Source organism: Copadichromis virginalis, linkage group LG18, assembly GCF_057382275.1.
Source record: "Copadichromis virginalis isolate Kocher_CV1m ecotype Utaka linkage group LG18, C_Virginalis_male_GT1.1, whole genome shotgun sequence".
NCBI classification, from domain to species: Eukaryota; Metazoa; Chordata; class Actinopteri; order Cichliformes; family Cichlidae; genus Copadichromis; species Copadichromis virginalis.
Genome location: NC_140635.1, coordinates 24,066,653 through 24,093,306, shown reverse-complemented (window position 1 = coordinate 24,093,306; position 26,654 = coordinate 24,066,653). Strand labels below are relative to the sequence as shown.

The following is a 26,654-nucleotide window of genomic DNA, read 5'->3' as shown; positions in this document are numbered from 1 at the left end:
CGGGAACCCTCCTCCGGTAAGCATCACAGTGTCTAGTGACACACACACACACGCACACACACAGCCGGGGAAGATGGTCGCGGTGCAGACGTCCCCTAATTCGTCCCCATCGGCGGAGTGGATCTGCTGCCTGGATAAAAGGTGGGTGAAAGCACTACATGACCCAGTGCCACGCCGCGCATCCCCACGCAGCAACGATTGTGTCGTCTCTGCCCTCTTTCATTCATCCGCGTCAACGTGATTAATCGGAACCGGTGATCGCTGCGTGTGCAGTGTGTGACTGTGCAATAATAACGTGATACGCCTCATTTTGTTTTAGTATATTATCGCTGTTATTAAATTGACACCACTTGCCGCCCAGTTGTACAGACTGCAGTGCATAACAATACACACCGATTTTTTAAAAACAATTCCTGTTTTTGTATCTCCGGTCAAAAAGGCGTTGGTGGCTTCGAGGTTCACTGTGGTGTCTCTGCACTGCATGGCTGATGACGAGACGCACATGGTTTATCTCTGCCTGCTTGAATCAAATAGCCATACATTTTTAAAATACAACTGTGGCGTGATTTGAATAAAATACTAGAGGCCAGCCAGCGCAGGCAGTGTATTTTTTTCTCCTCCTCCCGTTTATCTCACAGTGCTGCATGAGGCTACGTTAGTCTGGGCTGACTGGACAGATTAGAATAACCGAACATCCAATTCACAGTTTGTCTATCAACAGCTCAACAATTCAAAAGCTGCAGCGATTAGAAAATCGTTTAGTCCACACTGTGCCTGCCCAATTAACAGCAAAGCTCCCTTACTGTGCTGAAAAAGCTCAGGTAGAGGGCTCGAATAAATAAACATGATGAAGAGCAGCACTACAGTAATTACTCTAGATCATAGGCAGTGACATATATGACATGCACAGCACAGCTCACACACACACACACACACACACACACACACACACACACACACACACACACACACCTATCTGACACATCCTCACATTACCAATGGCAACCTGAAGCAACCATCTTGTCTCCTAATCCTCACCTGGAATAAAACTGAGTGGATAAATGCAACTATTAGTCACTGATAAGGGTACTGACAACACGGCATTATACTTTTTAACCAGTTTAACTATTAATTAGTCCTTGGGTTATTTTGGCGAGTAATTGATCTGAATATAAATTGTCAGAAATTAGTGAGAAAGGCCTCGTAGCTTTCCAGAAGCCCAGTTGGCATCTTCAGATTTACAGTGTAAAAATCAATGAGTTGTTACCATAAAAGACACATTACCACTAATAGTCAACTCGAGATGCTGGCGCCTTTAAATATATTTTACAATCTGTAATAATTTAGAAATTGTTTAAGTTCCAGATTGCTTCAGTTTTAGTTGCACATATTTTGAACAATTTGCTCAAAGTAGCTTATGCTTTTGTAAAAATTCAAAGGGTGTTGTGATCTTTGCTGTGGTCTGGTGAGCAAATGGGGAATGTGATTGGTTGCAGACTTACAGCCACTCCCTATTTAAGAGGGCTTCTCTTTGGCATAAGCCATTAGCTTGGTGGTCTAGCACAGAAACACTGCAAATAAATTTGGTTTCCCAAGTTTAACGATTGTGTTCTGTTTGCAGTTTTGATTGAGTGTGTCCTTCTCCTGCTCACATATCTCATAAAATAAACGTGCAAAATGTTGTTGTTTTTTTCTGTTTAAGTCAGTGCTGAAAACATCTACTGAAATTAAGGCTAGAATAATTATGTTGGAAACTTAAAGTCACCAGTATGCAGTATTAGCTGGATGTTCATAAAGACTGTGCAGGATCTTACTGTAGAGCACTCAGTGCTTTTAAGCTATCCACCTCTTATTCAATCAATATCCAGGAGTGTGTGTATGTGTGTTTGGGAGCTTTCATCTATGCTAACTGTTGATGTGAGCAAGTGAGGAGTGAGAGGCAGAGAGGGGAGGAAGGTGAAAGAAAGACAGAGGTTAAGATACGACTGTCTGTAATATATCTGTCCGAAGACATTTATTGCCAGTGGCTGTGAAGTATGTGGGATAAGATCTTATTTGCTTTGTTTTCTGTTGTACCAGGAGTTAAATAGATGGTGCACTCAACGTACACACAGCACCAAGCCAGATCCAAGTTTATATTTAATGCCTTTTTTATTGCAGGAAAATATTTTTGTCTAGTACTAGGGTGACATATCAAAGTAGTAAGTCTTAGCAAAAGCAATTCCTCATAGGTGAAAAGTATAAGTGTGCGTATTATGTAGGTTAATTTGCAAATCTTGCAAAACTCATTTCTAACTCTAATTGGTCATTTGAATGCAAAGTGAGCAGGGTTTATGCTGCTCAGTGATTTAACACCATCTCTGGTTGTTAGTGGTGATGCAGATGAGTGTCAGAAGAGGTTCTTGCATACAATCACATAATCTGTGTTGCAGTAATGTATTAATCCACCAGGCGAATAAATCTGTTTGTTTTGAATCTGTGTGGCACTTTGACAGGAGGCCACAAATCAACCTCTGATTTATTTGTCTGTGAACAGTGAATTTTTCCAGATGGTTGTTTCAAGAAACAATCTGCATGACCTTCTGCTGTCTCTTGGTTTTTGTCTTCAGTGTGTCACGCTGGTCGATTTGTTAATCCTTTGTTTGTGTGTGTGTGTATTCGCACACGCCATAATTTGTGCTTGAAAGCTGAGATCTCTGCTGACACGAATAGTGGGGGAGGGAGAGGGGAAGGCTGACAAAAGGAAGAGGTCGAGGAAGAGAGGAGACATGAAGGGACAGTGATAGAAGGTGAACAACTCTCAGGTCATATTCTTCTCTCACCAGCGGGGGAGGCAGATTCCTCCCGACAGGAAGTGAGTGAGCAAGCACAGGTTAATGGACAAAAGGGAAAGGGCGAAGACTTAACCAGGGGACGATAACTGACACAGCCCAACAGTTTTACTATAGACGCATATGTGAAGGGTGGTGTTTGTATTACCCATTCAACCCTGCAGAGTTCACCTCCCTGTCTCTCCCTGTCTGTCGTAGTGTGTGGGAGCCCACCTGTCTCAACCATTAACCCAGCCTACTCTGGGATATGACACCCTGTTGAAGCACCAAGGGCCAATACATGAGCTTTAGGTGGATGAGTCAGAGACCAAAAAAAAAGAAAGAAAGAATGTGAGAGGGAAAAAAAGACCCACCTTTCAAAGCTCTGAGCTCGTGGCTGATATGGGAATAGAAGATGGGCTGTGCAACGCAGCCTTTGATCTGTTTTTATTGTGGCAAACCCTTCAAGGTACACGGTACAGGTACATTTCATTGCTTCGTGACACATGTGCTCGGCGTTTATTACCATACGTACCTACATGTGAGTAAAGTGGGAGTCACTCTTGCCTTTGAGCTTGCGGAGCAGACGTAAAGGGATGAATAGGGCGTTTGGTATGTGTAAGTGGTGGCACTAAATGCACCAGGAATCTGTGCTTCTAGTGAAAAGGAGAAAAATGGGTTGCATTTGTCCCTTTCAGTCTTGGCTATCATGTTCTAAAAACTGGCAAGTCTTGAAAGAGGAAGAAGAGAAAAGTAGATGGAGATTAGAGAAAGGTTTAGAAGAAGCAGACAGAAAGGAGCGAGGGCTGGGAGTGAGGGAAGAGGAAGGAGATGAAGCAGAAGAGGGGACTGAGAGGCTCTCATCTGTGAAGGAAGAGCCCACAGTGCATTAGCTATTCTGTATGAACACACACATATATGCACACACAGACACTTACACACACACGTGCAAAGATGAGTCACTATCAGGAAAGAAGGGGAAAATAAGTGAATGAATGGTGCTAAGTGCAGTGTGTTACTCTGAGACATTTTGGCTTGGTATTTTTGCACCACCACGTCTCAGAACAGACTGTTTAAGCTCGCAGATCAAACTTCTGTGTGTGTGCGTGCGTGCAGTCTCTTGTGTGTGCTTGCTTAGATGTCCAACAATGACTTAGTTGTGTGTGTGTGTGCTCAGATTTAAGCGCATTAGAAAAAGCAGCAGTACAAATGAGATCTTACATCAACAGCCTGTGGGGGGCCTGAGCTGAGAGAAACTGTGCCTGCAGCTCTTCACTGTTATCACTAAGACACCAGGCAGAACAATGACAGCGTGCTCTCGCACAAATATTCATAGATAATATTATAACAATAGAGCAGCCTTCTTACTTAAAGGGCAATATCGCTGCTTTCTCACAGTTTAGTCCATTGACTGATAATTGCAACTGTCTAACATGACTGCTAGTGAAAGCATACTGCAGGGTTTTGATTGATTTGCTATAGTTCAGGCTGAAATAGACCTGAATAAGATAGATAATCCATCACACTGAACAAGTTACATCATGCCAATTGTTTCTTGCATAACCCCTTATACACCTTTTTAATGCCTCGTGTGGGTTTAATGGTGGCTCTTCCTCTGCGTAGGCCTGCGGAGCGCTCGGGAGAGGACGTGGATATTATTCTGACCCGACTAAGAGAGGTCAAAGCCTTCCAGAGGTTCCCACCTCCGCTCCTACTGCAGATCTGTGCCTGTGCCTTTTATGAATGCCTGGAGAAAGGCATCACGTGTACGTACACGCACGCTCACAAACCCACAATACTGACAGGAATGTAAAAGGATGTCTTTGATGCTGTTGAGTTTAGTCAGGCTCTAAAGGATTGGAGGAAATCATCATACAGTATATAATATACCTTTTTGTCTCCTAAGGAGAGAGCGCAGTAAGACTTACGATGCACTGGAATGCAAAAATGTGCCTAACCTTCTTCAATGCCTGTTTTTAACTAATTTGTGCAATACTAATATTAATATTATTAATTGTTCCTTGTATTTGCTTTTACTTTTGCTTATGTTGCCTCATCCTCTGTGATTTAGTTCAACTGTGTATCATTTTCCGTAGCTCTCTCCACTTCCCTGATACCACTATATAAGTATAAGTATACTATAAGTATACGATATACTTACAGGAGTAAGTATATACAGTGGCATCCTCCCAATACTCTGTTCCTCTTGCCCTACTGTTTCCTGGATCCAGTCTGTTTTATATGTTTTCCTTTTGGACTTCATGCTTTGTCTTTTTGATTTTTCTGCAAGCAGTGGATTTTAAATCAATCAGCCAATATGTGATTGAAGCACTGCTTTAATTCAGTGGGTTTAACAAAAATATTATGTCAGCTGTTTAGGAATTACAGACGTTTTTTATTCACAGTCCCCCGTTTTCAGAGGCTCAAAATTAATTGGACAGTTCACCGAAAAGCAGTTTCATGGCCAAGTAGGGCCTGTTCATGTAATTTCATGACAAATTAAACAGACATAATATCTGGATTTGATTAAAAGTCTTGAATTTGCATTTTATAGCTTTTCACATTCATTTTAAATATGAAGCCCAAAGAGATGTCAGTGCCAGTGAGGGAGGCCATCATTAGCTTTATTTTGTTTTGCTTTGTCTGTCAGAGTGATAGAAAAAACTTTAGGGGTAGCCAAAGTATTAATGTGGTGTATTCTTAAAAAGGAGGACTGCAACGACCAGCTCAGAATACCGAGAGGCCTAAAAGACCACAGAGGGCAATTAAAATGGATTATGATAGAAGTATTTCTATGGTTAAAGCTTCTGTTATACTTCCTGCATCCATGAGTCTGAGAGAGTCCAAGTGATTTAAGCAAATTTCATCATCAGAAGATGAGCGCAAGGGTCCGTGTATGCATCCTGCCTGTTTTTTGTGACTGGGTCTCCAGCTGCCTGTGTCTGTATTCACAATGGATTATAATCAAGGCTTATGAAAAACAACTTCTAGCCAAGTCAAGGACACTCCTGAGGAATAGGTGTATCATCTAAAAAATGTTAGGGCATGGGTACATAAGGCTGACAGTGGAACTGGGTCATTATAGTGTTTATTGATGGTGAGACTGCTGATAGATGATAGATGATGATGGATGGAGGATGACCTGTGAAGTGTACATGGCTGTACTCTCTGCTCAGATTTAGAAAAATGCTGCAAAACTGACCCGACAGTGCAAATAGATAATGAAACAAAGCATACTGCAGAAGCAACCCAAGAGTTTCTCAATGCAAAGAAACTGGATATTCTTCACGGGCCAGGTTAGTCACATGATCTCAACACAACAGCGCATGCTTTACAGTTGCTGGAGACTTTTAAGTCATAGAGAGAGCCACAAACAAGCAGCAACAGAAGGTGGTTGCAGCAAAGACCTAAGCAGAGCATTGAAGGGACATCTATGGATTGTAGACTCCACACAGTCACTGACTGCAAAGGATTTTCATCCAAGTGTTAAAAACAATCCTTGGGTTTAAAATCCTGTTAGTTTGTCCAATTAATTCTATATAAGTCTATGAAATTGGGGGATTATAAATAAAACTGTCTTTTTACCGTTAATGCAAATTAAAGCTGAGAGTCTGCACTTCAGTCATACCACGATTGATTGATTTAAGATTCACTGCAGTGACGTAGAGAAGCAAAACTGCAAAAATTATGTCTTTGTCCAACAAATTGTGGACCTATATCCAGTATACTACTTATAGTAGTGTAATTTAATGATCACAAAATCAAGACAATATTTAATGTAGCTACTTTAACACCAGCGTTTTGTCAGCGTTTTGCTTATTTGAGCTCAAGTCAATTGATTTTCAGTTAAAGATAAAAATATTTAAAACGCTTTCCTTTTTAGGTGCATTTATAACCTTTTCAATCACATTTCAGTTTATTGCAAATATATTTATTATCAATTTATCATTGTATCAAAACCTTTTTGGCTGATGTCTCTTTCAGCAGTGATTGTGGTTTATCATCAGATGGCAGGGCATGTTTTTATGAGTGCTTTTGTCTTAGTGACGTTTTTCATCAGCTCTTAATGTGGTTTAATGTATTTTACTGCACGCAGTGTTTCGACAGGGAGACATTGGCACCAGCTGGTATGCAGTCCTTTCTGGCTCCCTGGATGTCAAAGTGTCAGAAACCGCTAACCACCAGGTGAGAGTCACATTGAGAAACATACATGAATAATGACTTGGATGCTTTTGGATTGGTGATGTTACTTTCATGGTTGATATTTCCTAGTGCTCTCATATATTTTCTATCAAACAAGATCCTTTTTAAGGGGCTTCTACTCTGTCCTGTATGTTTGAGAGCTGAATTTGTTTGACTCTTTAGCCTCCATTTGTGCCTCCCTTCCTAAATATACCAGAGAGAAATTGCCACTGAGAAATTTGGCTTCCTCCTTACTTTAAACCCTCGCTGTGAGAGCGTGGAAATAGAGTTATACTATACATGTAGTGGGGAAGAATGACACGTGGGAGGAGAAGGAGAGAGGATTTGCTTCGAAAGAAAGACGGCGATAAGAAGCTCCTCTATTGTGAGACGTCCTTTTCATGTATGTAGCCCTAAAGTGAAATTGGTGGCCTACTTTCTGTGGCTATATTTGAAATGTCAGTTTGGACAGCTGAAAAGGTTTCCATAGCAAGCAGTGTATTTGTTTGAACCACTAAGCAGTGAATATGCGTCCATTGCTTCCCTCTAGCCTACCCAATTATATACAGCACCAAGAGACGTTTGTCTTACAGTAAACAGCAGTTGCTCATATTTGGATTTATTTGCATTCATTTGCACATATTAATCCGTCTGCTTTCCATGTCTGTCCGAGTTCATTAAAATAACCTAATACACATTGCTTGTAGCTACTGCTGTATAATTTCACTGCTTTGTAGCAGCATAGTGAATGCTGCTACAAAGCATGTTTGCTCAATAACAAATGCTCGTCTGTTATAGAAACACAGTAACTAAAAGTTGTCATGTCTGTGTGCAGGATGCAGTCACAATCTGCACGCTGGGGATTGGGACAGCCTTTGGGGAGTCGATCCTGGACAACACGCCACGCCACGCTACCATTGTCAGCAGAGAGACCAGCGAGCTGCTCCGGATCGAACAGAGGGAGTTTAAGACTCTCTGGGAGGTGTGACATGAGATGAAACTTCATGATTCTGCATGAACTCCATTGTGGAAAGAGCTTTGCTTTTGAGACTTTTATTGTAATTGTGCTTTTAACCACAAGAGGGCTGTCCACCATTACGGTGCCTTTTTGCACATCTATTGCACACTTCGGGTAACTTGACAGTGATTTATTTAAAGTGAGAACAGTGAGAAAAATCTAAACATGATTAGTTAAATGATTCCTTTTTTATTTCTTTTAATTGGATTCACATTTCCTACTTGGAAAAATAAAGGTATTCTCAGATTTCCTTTAGCCTATAAATTAATAACAAAATATTTTAATTCTGAGAATTATTAAAACGATGATTTTAAGGACATTTTAAATGTTGTTAAGCTGCTGTAGAGAGGTTAATCTGTTTGAATTGGTACAATTTTTTAATGTATATGCATAATAGTTTTGGTTTCTTAAACTAAAAAACTATAAAACTATGTAAAACTAACTATAAAGTCCCAAAAATGCCATTACATTTTCTGTTTAGGCAGGTTACACAGATTCCTGCAATAACAAGGCCACAAACAAAAGGACGTACTGTAATTCAGTGATCTGTATCTGCATGTCTGAAATACAGTTTTCTGCCTTGGATGAACTGTCACATTTCTCCAGTGAGGCAGCCATCAAAACAAAAAGCCCAAGGACAATTCTTTTAAGAAACCAGAAGATGCTTACGAAGTTTTCAGAGTATGTTTTCCCTTAAAAAGTGATTTACGCAGCTTGTGTGGAGTTTGCATGCTCTCCTTGTGTACTGCATGGATTCTCTCCTGACATGCTGGCTTCCTACCACAGCACATTACATGCACAGGAGGTCGAGGGATGTGAATGTGAGTGTGGTTGTCTGTCTTTGTGTCTTGGTCCAGGGTGTTTCTCCTTCTTTTGCAAAGTGACAGCTAGGATAGGCTGTAGCCATAATACCATATACTGTATATTCAGTAACTAAATAATGAGTGGTAATGTGATAATATATGCAATCTTATTTTACACTCTCATCTAAGCTGCGTATTCATAAAGATATTTAAACATGAAAAGATCATACACAAGAGGCTATACACTAGGCAAGGGAAATAATATTGATATTACTGTGCAAAAGTCTTGAGCCACCCCTTATTTATTTAGTTATGTAAGGAGCCAGATTATTTTCCAGTTGTTAAATTGAGACTTTCTGAAGTTCTTTCAATGTTTTTTCTTTGGCTATTGGCTGCTTTTTTTTTTTTAATTCACTCTCAGTCCAGTCCTTTTACTATTTCCATGTTTTTTTCTTTGTTTGTTAAGAATAAGAATCAAATACATGAAGTATTAAAAAAGCAGCGAACTCAATGAATGAATCAGTGTTGTGTCAAAATACAACTTAGCAAAGAATCTATTTTAAATGCTATGTTTGGGCAAATAGCAAAAATTAGCATTAGCATTTTTGCACCAATAAAGTGACTCCCATGAGGTATTAGCTGAAATCTTGGTAGATCTTAGCCTGGTGGGAAATTTGTCCTTAAGAAATTTTGAGGAAACTGGACAAGTGGATGACTAAAGAAGAAGTGGAAGGCTTAAACTATAGATATGTTATATTATAGGAAAGTCATGTCCTTAAGAACAAATATGTCAAAAACTTGGCGCAGGACCAGAGAGATGCTTCAGACCCTTCAGCTGAGTTATCTGCAGCTTCATCAGAAATGATCTAAGAGAAGGAGAAGGTAAGTCAAGAAGTTATTCTTCAGGAAGGGAAACAGGAAAATTAAGCTGAAGTATGCCAACTTACAGAAGAACATGGTGGAGGCTCTGGCATTGTTTTGGGGCTGCATTTCAGCCAGTGGTGTGGGGATCTTGTCAGCACTGATGGAATTATTAAAACTGAAAAGAATCATCAGATTTCAATGCAACAGCAATAGCAAGTAATAGATTTGGTAATACCAGATATTGAGCTTTGATCTCATTATAGTACTGTGCGAAAGTTTTAGGCAAGTGTGGAAAAAAAAGCTGTAAACAAAGAATGCTTTCAGAAATATGAATGGTTGTTTATTGGCCCCAAATGTATTCTGCAGCAGAACGACGACCCCAAACAGACAGCCGAAGTCATTATCAAGTATCTTTAGCGTAAAGATGAACAAAAAGTACTGAAAGTGATGGTTTGTTGTTTGATGTGTGTGTGTGTGTGGCATTTTATTGTGTGACCCTCCTGCGTCAGCTTTGTGTGCTTTATAAATAAAATAAAAATATGATTTGATAACAAATGATGTAAAAGCTCACAGTCAGTTGCAAAGAGTTACTATATCGCACAACCTACTAGTACGAACACTCACACAGCCTTGCCCCGAGAGATTTGGCTTTGTAGTAGATGCCTCTCCGTGGGCCTCCTTGTTGGAGTTACAAGCTCCATTCACTGTTTCTCTCTCAGAGAGGAAGTTGTGGCAGAGCTGGGCAGCACTTCACTGTAACCTCACAATGAAAGGCTGTGTGGTCTGAGCTGCTGTTTGGTCTGACAGGTGGTTATTTTGTATTGCAGAATCCAGAATCTTTCCGACCCACACTATGGTTCTCATCTCCATACAGTGATTGTGAGAAAACAGTAGTTTTTTTTGATGGTTCTTATTTTTAATGAAATTGCAGGTAATTGACAGTTTGGTTATAAAAAATAACTATTTTCTGTCTGGTGTTTTTTGGCTTTTAAATCAGATTTTATGACCCCTCTCACAAACAATTTTATCGATCACATTGTTTTGATTTATCTGGTCTAAAAAAGATAAAAAAGACTTTTCCCCGTGTGACCGTGGATGAATTGAAATTCAATTTACTCAAATGTGATTCCTCCATTTTGTGCTACAGGAACACATGAGACCTAGATAAGACAATAATTGGTTATTAAAGTGATGTGTGCCATCGTATTATTCAGCTCGTAGAGTGTGTGTGCGTGTGTTTTTGACTAAGTGCACTCTGTCTCCCTCTCGACTGTCTATTTTAAGGACAGTGGACATAAAACAGAAAACATGGCCTGAGGTTGTTGTCTTTTGTTTGTTTTGTTTTTTTCCTAATCTTATCTCCAAAATATGGCTCTCTGTGTTTTATGTGTGTGCCCGTGTGCAAGGACTAATTTGTGTACGTGTGCTTGTGGTGGAGACTAAAAAGCTACAGGATGTGTTTGATGAAAGGATGAAAGAAAAAAAGCGCTGCTCCATAATTCTAGTAAAATCGAGATCAAAAAAGTGTTTGAATGGGAAATAGCCTACAGACATGTTTTTATATGTAACAATTACTGCTAATAATTCGTTTGTCTGGACTGTGGTTACTTCATTTCTCTTTTCTGATTTATTCCTGTGCCCCTTTTCACCTGCTCTACATTTCTAATGCCAGCTTCCCCTCTCTTCTATTGGCCACGTTTCTTTTGTTAGCCTCCTTCCTTTCCTCCTCCTCTTCAACACTACTTCTGCCTTTCCCTTTTCTGACTACTAACCCCTTTTCCTACACTAGAGTAGCTCAGTAATACAGAGACTCGAATCACCCTGGTAACCTGTGAGAGAAAGTGGCTTGGTTCCTGGCGTGATCACAGTGAGAGAGGGTGAGTGAGACGGAGGCAGACAGTGGGGCGACTGTGTGAGTGGAAGGGAGGAAGAGAGAGGGGAGAAAAAAAGGAAAAGAGCAGCTTGTTTTGAGCAGGATGCTATCCGGTGGCGTGTGCATGAGTTGTAAAGGAGCAGAGGGCAGCTCTCTGGGGTTTCAGTCCCTTCAGTCTTAAGCAGCTGAGTGTGTTAACTCAGGTGAGTCGGACTCCTTGACTTTAACTGTGTCTAGTATGTAGTGTGCATAATCTTTGCTTGTATGTTTTTTTTTTTCTGTTGTTGTCTTTTTACAGAATGAAACTCTCTGGAATCACGTTTGTGCATTTTTTAGTATTGACATGAAGTGTTCTAGCTTCACTAGCTTCTGGATCGAGTGTGTGCAAGAAAAACACGGATAGGGGAGCGTTTGTGTCTTTAGGTCAAACAGATGCTGTCTCTGTTTCTCTTCCAGTGTGTGTGTGTATTCCTGGCAGTTGTCAGAAAGCATGGGTTGCTTGATAATGACCTTGCAGAAGAGCAGTGGCACATTCAGACACAAAAGCTCTGGCTCTGTGTGTTTCATAGTCTTTGCTACAGAAATGTACAACTGTAAGAACAGCATCTGCACACATCAAAGCAGTCTAACCCTTGTTTACATGCTGTGTGTGTGTGTGTGTGTGTGTGTGTGTGTGTGTGTGTGTGTGTGTGTGTGTGTATTATATAATGTTGTTCTGCATGTAAATGATCTTGGTTGTACAAAGGGCTTTGTTTTGAGGGGCGCTTTTGTGTTCAAGCAACATTGTGCGCTTTAGCGAGAGAGAGATGGAACAGGAATGGGTTTTGATGTTTAAAAGATGTTGGTGCTTTAAAGATGATACCCTGCTAGAGGTGTTTCCAAGGCTGATGTGGCCTCTGATGTGTGTTGCTTTTTAGAAGTATCGTCAGAGCCTGGCTGCACTGTTGGCCCCTCCTTATGGAGCCATGGAGAGTGGATCCAACAATGACAGTGAGTAGATGCACAAGTGGAGACACGGGAATAGAAAAAGACACTCTGGGTGTTGCTTAAATGTTTATTCAATGAACGTTTTTACGCGTACAAACATATTGCAAGTAATAAATTGGAAATGTGCAGGAGATGCACAAAAAAAGATGGAGACTTCTGTATGATGACTAAAAACAGGAAGCAGGTCTTTTCCTTCCCAGCCTGTTAAAAGGATGGATGAGTCTATATTGTGTATATGTAAATATAAAATTGTTATGTTTCTTTTTTTCTAGTTGATATACAGTGCTTTTTTGCTTTTGGGAAGCAGAGCATCCTGTTGTGCTTTAGCATTAATGTGTTTTTCTCCTCAGGACTCACAGACAAAGACAACATGAATTCAGACTCTGCAAACAAAGCTCACAACAAGGTAAATGTTTCCTCTGGATTACATTTTCAACCTAAATGAAGTTCTTAGATTAGTTTACTGTAACTAAATAATGAGAAACAGACCCGGCCTTAAGTTACAGAAAGCATGACTTAACAAAACTCTAGACCATCATAACCTGACTAAAAAACCCACTTTTGTCACTGCTTGTCAAAATATCTCTAAGCAGAAGTTTCTAGACAAATTTAGAACAGCTGAGCAGTAGTTGTGTATTTTTTAATGTTTGAAGCAATGCTATTAATGCATTTTGAACTTAAATATTTTTCAGGTTAAAACCTTTATACATTTAAATGTGCAGTTAAGACTCTTGTTTTTCCATTTTCCCAGTTTTCGAGCCACTGTTTGCAACTTGAAGGGTAGATACATAAAAACCTGATAGTGATCATAATTGAAATTAAAAAGATGCAGTTAATTCAAATACGTAAGTAAAATAAGTAAAAATAAGTAACCATTACATCAGCTCAATGTTTTGTTTTTGTTAACATCCGAAACTGAAAGTAACTTGAATATTTCTTGGAAACGTGTGGTAAACCGGGCCACGGGGGTCATAAAATCGAGCTGTTTTTAAAGCTGCATACTTTCATGTTTGTGAATGAACCAGAGTGCCAGAATGAATTTTGGAAGTGCGTGTATTTTCTGAGAAGAGACCGATGATGACTCACAGCTGTGATGCTCTGTAGTTATGCTAATGTTAGATAATGCATGCACACAGAAGAAAGATCCCATCTGCCCAATTAAAATGCCTTCCTTTGTTGTTTTCAGAAGCAGATGTGTATGTGTATGTGTGTGTGTACACACATCTGTCATTTCCCCTGCTGTCTATGCAGGTGCGGCCTATAAAGGATGTGTCTGCTTGTATGTCCTGTGTGTTTTGATACAGTTTTACTGTTTGAGTGATCCATAGTTTACATGAGCAGCATTCAGAATCTGCCCATGTACACATTCACATATCGCTGTAAGAAAAAAATTGTGAATTATTTGGAATTTTTTGCATTGATTAAACATAAAACCTGAGCTGATCTTTGTCTAAATCATGATTATAGACACGCAATATAAGCAAACTGATGTCAGGCATTTTTTGCACACACAACAAGGCTACTGAATTCTAAGTGCTACTTGTTCTGTGCTACTCAAAATCACATTCTCAATTAATTTTAACTGTGAAGCATGGCGGAGGGAGCATCATGTTAGGGCCTAATTTGCTAGCTGAACGCTTGGTCGGCTTGCCGGCATTGAGGGGAACAAGAAGGAATTAAAAATGTTATTACTAAAAGTTTTACACGAGAATGTGAGGGCGGTAGGCCATGACATGACACTACAATGTGCAGTCAACCATTTTTAAATTTCTTTTATTTAATAGAAAAAAGAACATTGTACTCATAAATATATTTGATCAGTGTGTGATTATGTCCAAAAAACAGATGCATTGTCATAAAATTAGAATTAAATCATTAAAAATACATAAAGGTGGGCAATGGTTTGTGGAAGCCGCCATGTTGCCCAGCTGTCCTGAATACAGTGGCCAGGATGGACATCGCCATCCTGAATAATTGCATTTTATACACATATACATATACATATACATATACATATACATATGTAGCACAACAAAGGTAGAGGAAAAGAGAAGTCGTAGGTGTTGTGTCATAGAGTTGTGTATGATTATGTATTTAAATAGGGAGGGGTAAGAAACCAGAAGTCAGTTAACAGAAATCTGTGGACATCTATTGGTGATATTTTAAACACTCTAACTTTAAGGTTGAGTACTGCATCAATACAATGTACCAAAATACAAAGGTAAGTCAACATCAGAGTGCTTTAACAAGAGGAGAATTTATCTGTTGGAATGCTCGTGTTCTGATCTTAAGCAAACTGAGATTTTGTGGCTGTTTAACCAAAATGTCCCATAAATATCGATGAGCAAGAGCAGTTTTATGGGCGCGAGGCTCCAAAATGACTCTTCATCACCGTGCAGAAGCTACAGGAAACATCAGATGGTTATTGTTGCTGCTAAACAAGTTACTAAATTCATTTCATTTCCTGGCGTGCACTGTGAGTGACTACTCAGTGTATCCAATAAAGAAACAACTGTGGATTCTTACTTGTGTCAGATTGCGATCGGACCACAATCCTGGATAAATAATGGTTCCCAAACTTCTTCTTGCCAACACACACCACTTAAAGCTTGACCAACCAAATTAACAATCAAATGATGGATTCTATCACAGCCTATTTTACAAAAAAATCTCAATCTAGTCAGTCAGAGATTTAGATGGACTAGATGAAGTCACCTAAGCCGATGTCCCTGTGGTCTGCAGATCCCCTCAGAGAAGCTGCAGAGAGCTGGAAAGGTTCTCCGCAACGCCATCCTGTCCAGAGCCCCTCACATGATTCGAGACAGGAAGTATCACCTGAAGACATACAGGTATGTGGGTCTGCAGTTCTGTTTGTATTTCTGAAAAATTATGTGCTTGCAAGTGCTTGGGGAAGCTTTCTGTGGATGTGGTGTTGATTTACAGAAAATTACATTAAGTATTTTTAAACCTCCCCACAGTAAATATACAGTAAACAGTGTGTTTACATGTGTATTGCAGACAGTGCTGTGTAGGCACAGAGCTGGTGGACTGGCTGGTGCTGCAGAGCGCCTGTGTGCTCACTCGCTCCCATGCTGTCGGGATGTGGCAGGCACTACTAGAAGAAGGGGTGCTAAATCATGGTAATACTTAAGTCTGATGTTTCTCATCATGCATATCTTTGGGTTCATTTCTTTCCGTGAGTCATCTTAACCTACTAAGTCAATTCCCAAACCTCAAAGCAGCTGAAAAGCTGGGAGACGTTATTCACACTCCATGCGTAACTTATCGTTTAGAGCGTAAATTAGAATAAAGTGTTATTGAAACTTTGAATTGCAAATTAGTTTTAGACTAGAGCCAGTGTGTCTCCATTTGGCTCTGCGCTGGAATGTGAGTTTTGAATCTAAACATCAATCATCAGGGAGGCTTTCTCTTTGAATGCTAGAGTAAGAATTAATGAGTTTCCAAGCATGAATATAACATATAAATTGAATCCAATCTCAAAGTCCTTCACTTCAAAGAACAAGGCTGAAATGTTCTGAGATGAGAAAACAGTTCATCTGCATGCACGCTCGTTTATACTGATGCTTTGACTGTGTGTGCTTCTCTGCTCTTCAGTGGACCAGGAGCTCGGTTTCTATGACAAATACCTCTTCTACCGTTTTCTTGACGATGAGGAGGAGGACACACCGTTACCTAGTGAGGAGGAGAAGAGGGAAAGTGAGGAAGAGTTGCCGGAGACCATCCTCTTTCTTGCCCAGATTGGCCCCGATGCACTGCTGCGCATGATCCTCAGGAAATCGTCAGTATTATCATTTACTCTTGAAATACAGATTCAAAATACATTAAAAGCAACAATATCTGGCAATATATTGTTGCTTTTTATCCAATAATTAACATTCCCCTCCGATACCAGAGTGCTGAAGTGTTCGCTAATTGAACCCAGTCATATCCAGTCATACCAACATTCTTCATATAAAGTACTAAGCATGTGAAAGAATAGGCAGAGATCATCTGTCATAAGTAACTTTATTGATGTGCATGCATGAAGTGTTTATGGTGACTGCATTGTGACTCGCTCCTTTGTGTCTGCAGGCCTGGTCAGAGAACAGGCGATGACCTAGAGATCATCTATGACGAGTTGCTTCACATCAAGGCCTTAGCTCACCTCTCCAACACTGTGAGTTAGCTGGTGTGCCACTCTTTTACATACAGTACAAGATGCCAAGAACATTGTTAATACATCAGAACCCCAGATCACAATCTTTTTATGTTTAAAAATGGAAGAAGAAGAAGCTGTTATACTATTTATCTCGACAGTGTGGTGCTCAGTCTGTCCTGTGCTTGCAGGCGTTTTCCATGCGCAGAATTAATTAAATGTGTACAGGCTCCAGAAGTACTTTTGTTGTTCTTTTTTTTCGTTTATGCAATCACATTACTGCCATGTGGAAATGTGTATTATACCATTAATAGGTCTGTAATAACTACAGAGATTATATTGGCAACAGTAATTTACCTACTTTCAGGTCACTTTTTTATAACCTTTAAAAACCTTGATCTGGGCATCTTCTTGTTTAGTTTCCATTTTTGTCTGCAGGGCAGCAAAATCCAAGAGTTTTGAAGCAGTTTGTTTTGGTTTGCAGGTGAAGAGGGAACTGGCGAGTGTGGTGATCTTTGAGTCACATGCAAAAGCTGGAACTGTGTGTGAGTCTTCTTCTGTCACAGAATACATTTTTCCTTCTGTAAAAAGGTCTTTCAGCCTGTCAGACAGTGCTGGTCCCCTGTGAGGACAAGTTGAGGCAACTGAACTGAACCATCCATTTTAAAAAGGAGATCTAAGATTACTCCAGACAAAGTATTTATAGAACAGCGCAGAAAAAGTTGCATAGATCAGTTTTTAAATTTCCATTAGTGCTATTGATTGCAGTGCAGTCTTAATGTGTATCTATCTTTTAGCAGCTGGAGCATGCTTATAGAAACAGCCATCAGTGGATTACTCAGTAACACTTTATAATTCGGCCTGTGACTAATTGTCCTGTAATTAAATGGAATTTCGATGCATTTTATTTGAAATCACAATATAATTAAATTTACTTACAGATACTTAAAGGTAGGTTTACTAAGGAGGTGAGAAATAAATATACTGTAATTAAATTTAAGTAATGTATAAGTAACTTTATGTAGTGCATGAGTAGTTGTTCTTAAAATTGTGTTAATATTACTTACAGTAATTTACAGCTATCTTGCTGTTTTGTTCTGCGGTGTTAATAAGGTACTGCTCGACAGTTTGCATGTATAGAGAACACAGAGATTTTTTTCTTTTCTTTTTATTGTGAATAAAGAGTCAGTGATAATGTGGTGCTTGCAGCCAATTTTAAACTGAAGCTAAATATAACCTACTCCTGACCAGGTTATGTGTTCAGCAGATGTTACCACGGTGATCTAACCACATAAAAAGAGAGCTACCTTCATGATAGCTAACCCATTAGCATCACCCTGTGCTACACCCATGTAGAGAAAATTATATATTCTAAAAGGGACGTCTAGATTTAACAATTGTGTTTGTGACTTGAGTTCTGACTCTAAGAGGAGAAACATGCCTCACAATTTGAAAAACTTCAGGTGTACAGAATGTGTGTGCTAGGACTAATATGTGTTTGTTTTCATTACCTTTCAGTGTTTAACCAAGGAGAAGAAGGCACATCATGGTACATCATCCTGAAGGGCTCCGTTAATGTGGTTATCTATGGAAAGGTGTGTGGGTGCGCTTGAAAGGCTTCCATCCATCTACCTGCTTATGTTCTTTAGTTTGATACTTTAGCGTTGTTCTAGTTTTCTGCTTCATTTGATGATATTCAGTCTGAATGTAATGGAGCAAAATATGTAGCTCATCAGATCTGCAAAGAGCCGAGCCGTTTTGTGCTCCCTGTAGGTCTGGGGAAACACCAGCAGTGAGTTTGGCAAACTGTGCATAGCTCATCGTGACTCATCACTGTGATTAACTGGCTTAGGGGATTGTACTCATACACCACACAACCAGTGTACAGGCAAATACGCTGCACGTGGATTGATCACGCATGTACAGAATACAAAGATGATTCAGAAAGTTACTCGTCCTTCCTGATATTTTTCTTCAGATCTTAAGCTTGTAAACTGAACATGTGTCTGAGCAAGTTGTGTGTTCATCTGTGTGTGTCAGGGTGTGGTGTGTACACTTCACGAGGGTGATGACTTTGGAAAGTTGGCCCTGGTTACAGATTCACCTCGGGCTGCATCCATCGTCCTGAGAGAGGACAACTGTCACTTCCTGCGTGTGGATAAGGAAGACTTCAACAGGATACTCAGGGTAGGCAGACAGTTATCCCTGATCTGATCGAAGATCAGTGAAGAAAAAATGGTGGAAACATTTAGTTTTTAAAGCCAGCATCTGCTTTCCTCCTTCCCAATGACTATGAATAAAGAACTGATGCAAGGCAGTGGTACACATGTGTACTTATTTCACATAGTAACCCTTTGTTTAAAACTGTGTCTGTATTATCAGGATCTGAAAATAGGGGAGGGAAAATATGCATCATCCTCTGAAGCTGTGTAAAGCAATAATGTCACATAATGCTTTAATCGCTCATGACGCCGCCGCCCCTGTGATGTTTGTCTCCCTCCTCTGACAGATGAATGGTACTGCACTCATTTTGAACTATTCTATTCCGCAGGATGTGGAGGCTAACACGGTGCGTTTGAAAGAGCACGATCACCCTGTGCTGGTGTTAGAAAAGAGTCCTCGAGCCTCCACACTGGGAAACATAAAGTATGTGTTTGGGTGTATGCACACTGTACCTAAAAGTACTTTAAAACTGTGTTTGCAGTATATGTGTATTTCTCTCTATTTTATTAAAAATGTTTGGGTTTTTATGTGATCCTTGGTGACCTTGGCAGGTACACTGTGATATCAGGAACTCCAGAGAAGATTCTTGAGCACTTCTTGGAGACGATGAGGATGGACATACATCACAGTGACCCAGGTAGCAGAGCTGAATCATCAGATTAATTTGGGATCGTATGCTGTCAGGATAGTAAATTGCAGGATACTCATAAGCTATAGCATAAATTATGAATTATTGAAGAGTGTCTTTTATTAAAAAATGTTACTAATGTGAACTTTAAAACAAGAAATTGATAATTCAGTATTTTCTTTACTGTAAAACACGATATTAAATAGGATATTCTGCTGTGGTTTGAAAAGGTTTGCTGCAGAAAAACAGCATTAAAACAAATTTCAGGGGTTTACATGAGTCTGGGTTAGACTCTGGATTAGTACTATCTCTTGACAGGATGAATGCATTAAAGATGAAATATCTGCTCGTTTCTTGCTACTGACTCTGCTTCTTCTCGTGTGTCAGACCCAGCAGTGGATGATTTTGTCCTCATGCACTGTGTCTTCATGCCCAACAGCCAGCTGTGCCCTCTGCTCCTGTCACAATATCCTTTTTGTCTTTAAATTCCTTATTTCCTTCCTGCTGTATCTAAACTGCGTTTCAAAAAAATAAAAACAAACAGGTCTCATGTCGGGTGCATAACCCTGGTTTTCTTCACGGTTTGCTGCGTAATGTAACAACACTTCCGGCGCCATTTTTAGATTGTGAAACATCAGTTTCTGCTTGTGGAAGTGCTGAAGCAGCAGTTGAGCAGCTGTTCCCTTCACACCTTAGTAACAAGTTGTAATCCCAGTTGCACAGGTATTTCTTCCCTAAGCTGTTGTAATGTAAGTTTAGCACTGTGCAGTTAACGCAATACATCCCATGCTTTATTCTATTTTTTTAACATAATGAATGATCTCAAAACTCACTTTATTTTAACTAAAGCTGCTTGAAAGGTACATTTTTAATTGAGGATAAATAGAGACATAGATGTAGGTATCCATATACCTGTGTTTATTTACTTTAATGGGTCAACGCTTTTCTATTTACCTTTAACCTTGTGCGCACGTACCATGTGACATCGCCGCCTGGCTCTGAACAGGAGAGGTTGGAGTATGCACTCAACAGTAAAAGGAGGGCCCTGATTATGACCCTGCGCTGGGCAAACGCACATACCTACCTGCTACAAGAGGAACCTGCTGCGATCTTTTTCCTGGAGGTGAGCACATTGAGCCTTTTAAATGTAGGAAATCACACAGATCCTCTGCATAGTCTGAGTGGTTCTTCCTCTTTGTCTCTGTAGGAGTTGTATGGAAGTCTATCCAATGACTCCCGTATGCTGAGAGCTTTGAAAGATTTGGTACCTGACCTGGAGAAAGTCGTCAAATTGCAGTATGTTTCTGTGGGCTGAACATTTATTGTCATTGCTTTATGCACACGACAAATTCGTTGTATCACTTTAATTTTTTTTCTTTAGCTCCGAAGAGGCCAAAGCAACAAAAAAGGTACATCTGTTATATAACTTTCGATAAAATTTTACAGTCCACTTCACATGTCGGCTTCATCTGTAGTTATCTGGATGCTGTCATATAATTTATTCAACAGAAGACCCTAATACGACAGTTCAGCAACGGAGAGGAAAGGCTGCAGAAGAAACAGCCAATTAGAAATCAAGATGACAGTAAGTTCTGTGCATTTGTGTGATTTATGTATTTTTCTTCTTACTCATATTGAACCTGAAGGAAAAAGACATTTTGACAGCAGTTTGCCTTGGAATGTGCTATTTAAAGTGGATTTTCCCATTTTCATAAGACAGATTAGATAAGAATGTTCCCTTACCCTGCCTGTCATCCTGTCACTTGTGTTTGCACAAAAGGTGTGACAAAATCTTACGGATAGGTTGGCAGCATAGATCCACAACACGATTATTTTCCGGTCATTCATGTGTGTGACAGCTGGCTGAGGCAGAGAAAGACCCCAGTCATCACTCTAACAGAGATCCAAGGGCTAACTTTAAAAAAATATAAACTTTTGATTTGATTGAAATGAGCCGGCTTTCATATTTGAATGATTCAGTCTGTGACTACAAAAAGGCAAAACCTTCAGTGAGCTTTGTGAGCTTCCTGCTTCTTCATGTTGGAAGCAGCTCTTTGTCATCACAGATCAGGAGCTGTCACATACCATATCACTGTATTAATTTCACGTGTGCGTGTGCAGTCCTATTGAAGGTGTACTGCAGCGATCACACCTACACTACAATCAGGATTCCCGTGGCGGCGACGGGACGAGAAGTGATCAGTGCCGTGACGGACAAGCTCGGCACTACCGATGAGCTCCTGCTGGTCCACCTCAGCTCTGCGGGTGGTAAGAAAACAGATCATCTTAAACGTGGAGAGGCATTAACTCGCAGCATCATCTACTCGTAGATTATCTTGTGTACCTTTTTAAGAATTTGCACATGATAGTGTCTTATGTGGCTGTGAAAGCGAATCTGTCCCGATTTTTGTTACAGAAAAACAAATCTTGAAGCCAAATGATGTATCGGTGTTTTCTACTTTGAGCATCAATGGGAGATTATTTGCCTGTCCTCGAGAGCAGCTCAACAGTCTAGTAAGAGAGTAATGTTATGAACTATGCTGTTATTAAACTGCATTACCACCTAGAATTAAATCTTTTTGCAAATATATATAGAAGATACGAGAAATACACTTAGTATTTAGTAAAAAGTGGCCTCGAAGCAAGAAGATATTAGTTTTATATGCTGAGGGAAAACAAAGAAACTGTGTTGGTTTTTGTTTTTGTGCACTTCAAGACTCCTCTTCCAGACCAGGAAGGGCCCACTGCAGGCTCCATGTCAACTTTTGAGCTGATGAGCTCCAAGGACTTGGCTTATCAAATGACGATGTTTGACTGGGAGCTCTTCAGCTGTGTTCATGAGGTATCCTGCTCACCTTTGTCCACATTAAGTGTTGCAAAGACTTTTGTTTTAGAGTCAGAGTCAATTCATTTTCAGCAGTTTTGTTTTTTCACAGACTGTTGTTAAACCGGCAGGATCTCTCACCTCTCAACCTGCTCTTCTTCTTGTTTCCCCTGTCTTCTTCCACAGCACGAGCTGCTCTACCACACGTTTGGCTGCCAAAGTTTTAAACGAACTACGGCTAATCTAGACTTGTTCCTGAGGAGGTTCAACCAGGTCCAGCTGTGGGTCGTCACTGAAGTCTGCCTCTGCGGACAGCTCAGCAAGAGAGTCCAGCTCCTCAAGAAGTTCATCAAGATAGCGGCACAGTGAGTAGGATGTGACTGTTAATGGGACGCACATCACTAAGTGAAGTATTTCTAGCTAACAGTAGAGGAAGCTGAGCTGGGTGTTGTTGGTTTTCACTTTGGTTTCTGCTTGTGTGTGTCTGTCTGCAGCTGTCGAGAATTTAAGAACCTCAATTCATTCTTTGCCATCATCATGGGGATGAGCAACCCTGCTGTGAGCAGACTGAGCCAGACGTGGGAGGTAAACTTTATTTTTTTTAATAATCCGTGGACAGTTATGCTGTGAACCAGATCTGCATGTTGCTGTTGCTTAAATCCTCGATTCACTGAGATGCCATCTGCTTTTCCTGACAGAAACTTCCCACCAAGTTTAAGAAGTTCTATGCTGAGTTTGAGAACATGATGGTGAGTTTCATTTTCAAGTCTTTTGAAATTCATTATGGATAAACTTTTAGTTGTATTCAACCATGCTAATACTGCCGCTTTGGTTGTATAAGTCTGCTGTCTCCTCAGAGTAAAACAGATCCTTCTTCTGGAAATATTTTTTTTCTTTGTAAATGTATCTGGTTTTCAGTGATGAGTATTACAAACAAAATTAGGTTCAAACCTGTTGTCTTGGTGACAGATGCACAAAATAATGGAGGGAAAATCAACTGCATGGCTGTTCACTCACCAGCCATTTCATTAGGTACACCTTACTAATACCAGGTTGGACAACCTTTTGCCTTCAGAAAGGCTTTCATTCTTTTTGCCACAGATTCAACAAGATGCTGAAAACATTCCTCAGAGATTTGGGTCCATGTTGATATGACAGCAACACACAGAAGATTTGTACGCTTCACATCCATGTTGTGAATCTCCCCATCCACCACATCCCAAAGGTGCTCCATTGCACTGAGATCTGGGGAATCTGGAAATCATTTTTCCAGTTTCATCATTTGACCTTTCTGATGTGATTTGGTATCCCTGCTGGAAGCAGTCGTCCCTTTAAGTGGTCATAAAAGGATATACATTGTCAGAAACAGTATTCATGTATGCTGTGACATTTAAATGATGCTCAGTTGGTGTTACGGAGCCCAAAGTAAATATCTTGCACACCTTACATCACCACCAACAGCCCGAACCGCTGATATAAAGTAGGAAGGATTCATGATTTTATGTTTTTTATGCTGAATTCTAACTAGCATCCTAGAAGTCCTAGAAGGAAGTTTGTGCAGTTTGTGAAATACTCAGCCTGTATGGCACCATCAACTATAGTACTATATCACTTAAATAACCCTTCTTCCTCATTCTGATTCTTGGTTTCAATTTCAGCAAGTTGTCTTGACCATGTTATCATGCCTAAATGCATGAAGTTGCTGCCATGTGATTGACCAATCAGATATTTGCTTCAATGGGCAGTTAAAAGGCATACCTAATAAGTGGCTGGTGGCATAACAGTATGTGTTTTAAAGAAAAAAACTTGATCTATAAATGTATCTAACACCAGAAACTTGTTTGGCAATAGGACCCATCAAGGAACCACCGGTCCTACCGACTTACTGTTACCAAACTGGAACCACCGATTATCCCCTTTGTGCCACTTCTTCTAAAAGGTATGACTCAGTACAGGGCTTTACAGGGCTTTAGGAAGTACTTGAAGATGGACGATTTGGGTTGTGCTTCATTTTAACCTATTTCTTTACAGATATGACATTTACACATGAGGGCAACAAGACATTCATTGACAACATGGTCAATTTTGAGAAAATGGTGAGTTCCTTTTCACAGAAAGAAGAGAGAGCATGTTTTATGCATGCAGTTTTCTCAGTGCCTTGTTGTTCTTCATTCATGTTTGCACAGTATCTAAAGCCGTTTTCTGTTTGTTCCATCAGCGTATTATAGCAAACACAATTCGACAAGTGAGACACTGTAGAAGCCAGCCATTCAGTAAGTCTGCTTATTATTCATGAGCACACTTTTATCCTCTAATCTGTTGGCCTTGCAGACAGACTGTAAACAATCTTTCCCGTCAAATTTTTTTTGTCTGCTTTATCTCTGCCTAATGTTAGATCCTGACATTTGCCAGCCGAACAAGAATCAAGCGGAGGTCCGGGCTTACGTTAGGAAGCTCTGCGTGATTGACAACCAGAGGGCGCTGACGCAGCTCTCCTACCGGCTGGAGCCTCGGCGGACATGAGCTCCAGATCCTCCACCACGACGCCTTCTCTGTGATGTTAGCATAAAAAAAACGATATAAAATAAATCAACACAACAGTAGCAAATCGCAGCATTCAGTGACTTTAGTGTTATTATGGACTATTAAGGACTGTGCCGTGAAAAGCCTCTTCTCCCTGGACAAACAGAAGCTGTTCAGCTGCTCTCTTGTCGCTGTGTCTCAGTCAACAGGCTGAGGGTTCATATCGTACTAATTATTACTGTTTGGGACCTGTTAGATAGAACTGTAATGTATAGAACTTGAATCAATATCCTGCATGACTGAAATTCGTAGACCTTGTGTTCTATACAGTGGATTTCTATCAGAGTGTCCTGTAATGTCGTGCTACCCCAAATGAGCCCTAGTTTACAATAAAGTACTGTACCTGCCTGTAGAGCAAATCGTTCTATCCTGATGATCCCACTCATAGACGCAAAACAGGAAACCCCACAAATTGTAGTGATCGAGACTCTTTGTTTACCCTGGTCAATATTAAATCTCAAAGAGCATACTTACTTTATAATCTAAATAAGTCTATAAGGACCTTTGAAAATCTGTAGGATTTGATGTCCTTTAGGTAAATATCAGTGTCCATTAATTAGTTAGACACTTTAAACCTACTTAACAGAGTATTAGTCAGATTAAATCCTTAATGGTATTACCGGCAGTGTTCAAATGGGTCACTGTAGTATTTATTGTGAGTTTTATTTGGAATTAGGGTGCAGCCAAGCGTATAAAGCGTATATGTTCTGCTGTCAGTTGCAATGTCTTAGATTTGGACTGACTGCAGCTACAGAGTCTAACTTACACTTTGAGGGGAAAATCTTGTCATCTCTACCAGTTGTGTTCAATCCATGTAATTTTATTTTTGTATATGTGCGTGTAGATTTTGAGTGCGTTCTTTACAAGTGTCATTAATTTTGCTTTGATCTCAGGAGCTTTTGCTGTGCTGGTGTGTGTTGAGAACTGCAGCGAGGCTGCCTTTTCCCAAAGCAGCCTCTAACTGTACTCTGTGTAGTCTGCCTTGTAAATAAAAATAGCTAATTTAACAGTTCTAATGGTTTGGTAACCTTCTTGAGACTGTGATATTTCAGTGCGTGTGGTGGAGCTGAAGGGATGACGTTGGAAAATCTGTTGTGCAAAGAATATCCAGGAAAAATCAAAAATATTTCAGCCGCCACTGGAGAAGCCCGCCGCCGAGCTTTTTGACTTCAGTTGACGTCTGAAGGCAGGTACGGCAACACATGAGGCCTGAAAAACTAAAATGTGACAAAGACTGGCATTTGCTTACATGTGACCTCTGTGAAAGACAGGAAGTGGGAGGCACTAGAGTGGGAACTGCTCAGTGTTGTCTGGACTTGAAAAGAGCTGATCCTAGGAATACTACAAATGAGATAAACTGTAGTGTAAAGAGTGGAGATTTCATCCACTTCCTAGGTATGATAGAGGAGAGGAAAAGGTGAAGAGGTCAAAACACTTGCAACACTTGTAGGATAGAGGACAATGTTATTGCCAGGCCAGTGCATTTTGATTTGTACCACTGAGCTTTTCTCTACACTAAAACTGCAAACTGAGTTGCCAGACAGGAGGGTACTCTGACACCGGGATGTTGCAGGACTTTGTCTTTTTGAATGTCATTGCTGTAAATTCTGTTGAGGCCTGTGTACAGTGGGTTATAGCTTTAAACGTTTCCCCTTGAATGGGTCATTTTTGAATATTAGAAACAGAAAACAAGCAGCGCTGAG

General features: G+C 40.1%; 1 protein-coding gene across 1 annotated transcript; it reads left to right on the top strand.

Annotated features, from left to right (window-relative positions):
• Positions 1–25,963, top strand: LOC146687909 (rap guanine nucleotide exchange factor 4-like). The gene is made up of 30 exons (XM_085438483.1): positions 1–141; positions 4,434–4,576; positions 6,907–6,995; positions 7,828–7,974; positions 12,468–12,540; positions 12,888–12,943; positions 15,280–15,386; positions 15,556–15,677; positions 16,153–16,336; positions 16,630–16,714; positions 17,178–17,238; positions 18,212–18,288; positions 18,734–18,880; positions 19,245–19,339; positions 19,468–19,553; positions 19,932–20,010; positions 20,517–20,667; positions 20,752–20,840; positions 20,926–20,953; positions 21,054–21,129; positions 21,666–21,812; positions 21,961–22,058; positions 22,261–22,386; positions 22,555–22,733; positions 22,863–22,953; positions 23,067–23,117; positions 24,220–24,307; positions 24,400–24,464; positions 24,587–24,641; positions 24,764–25,963. The coding sequence occupies exons 1-30, from the start codon at positions 74–76 to the stop codon at positions 24,889–24,891; spliced, it is 2,991 nt and encodes a 996-aa protein (XP_085294609.1). The 5' UTR covers positions 1–73; the 3' UTR covers positions 24,892–25,963.
• Positions 25,964–26,654: the final 691 nt, after the last annotated feature.

Excerpts from the sequence above, each read along its gene's own strand:
- LOC146687909 (XM_085438483.1), top strand. The coding sequence starts at position 74 with ATGGTCGCGGTGCAGACGTCCCCTAATTCGTCCCCATCGGCGGAGTGG. Across the intron at positions 18,881-19,244 it reads ACTTCAACAGGATACTCAGG|GATGTGGAGGCTAACACGGT; the intron begins GTAGGCAGACAG and ends TCTATTCCGCAG. Across the intron at positions 19,554-19,931 it reads CATACATCACAGTGACCCAG|ACCCAGCAGTGGATGATTTT; the intron begins GTAGCAGAGCTG and ends CTCGTGTGTCAG.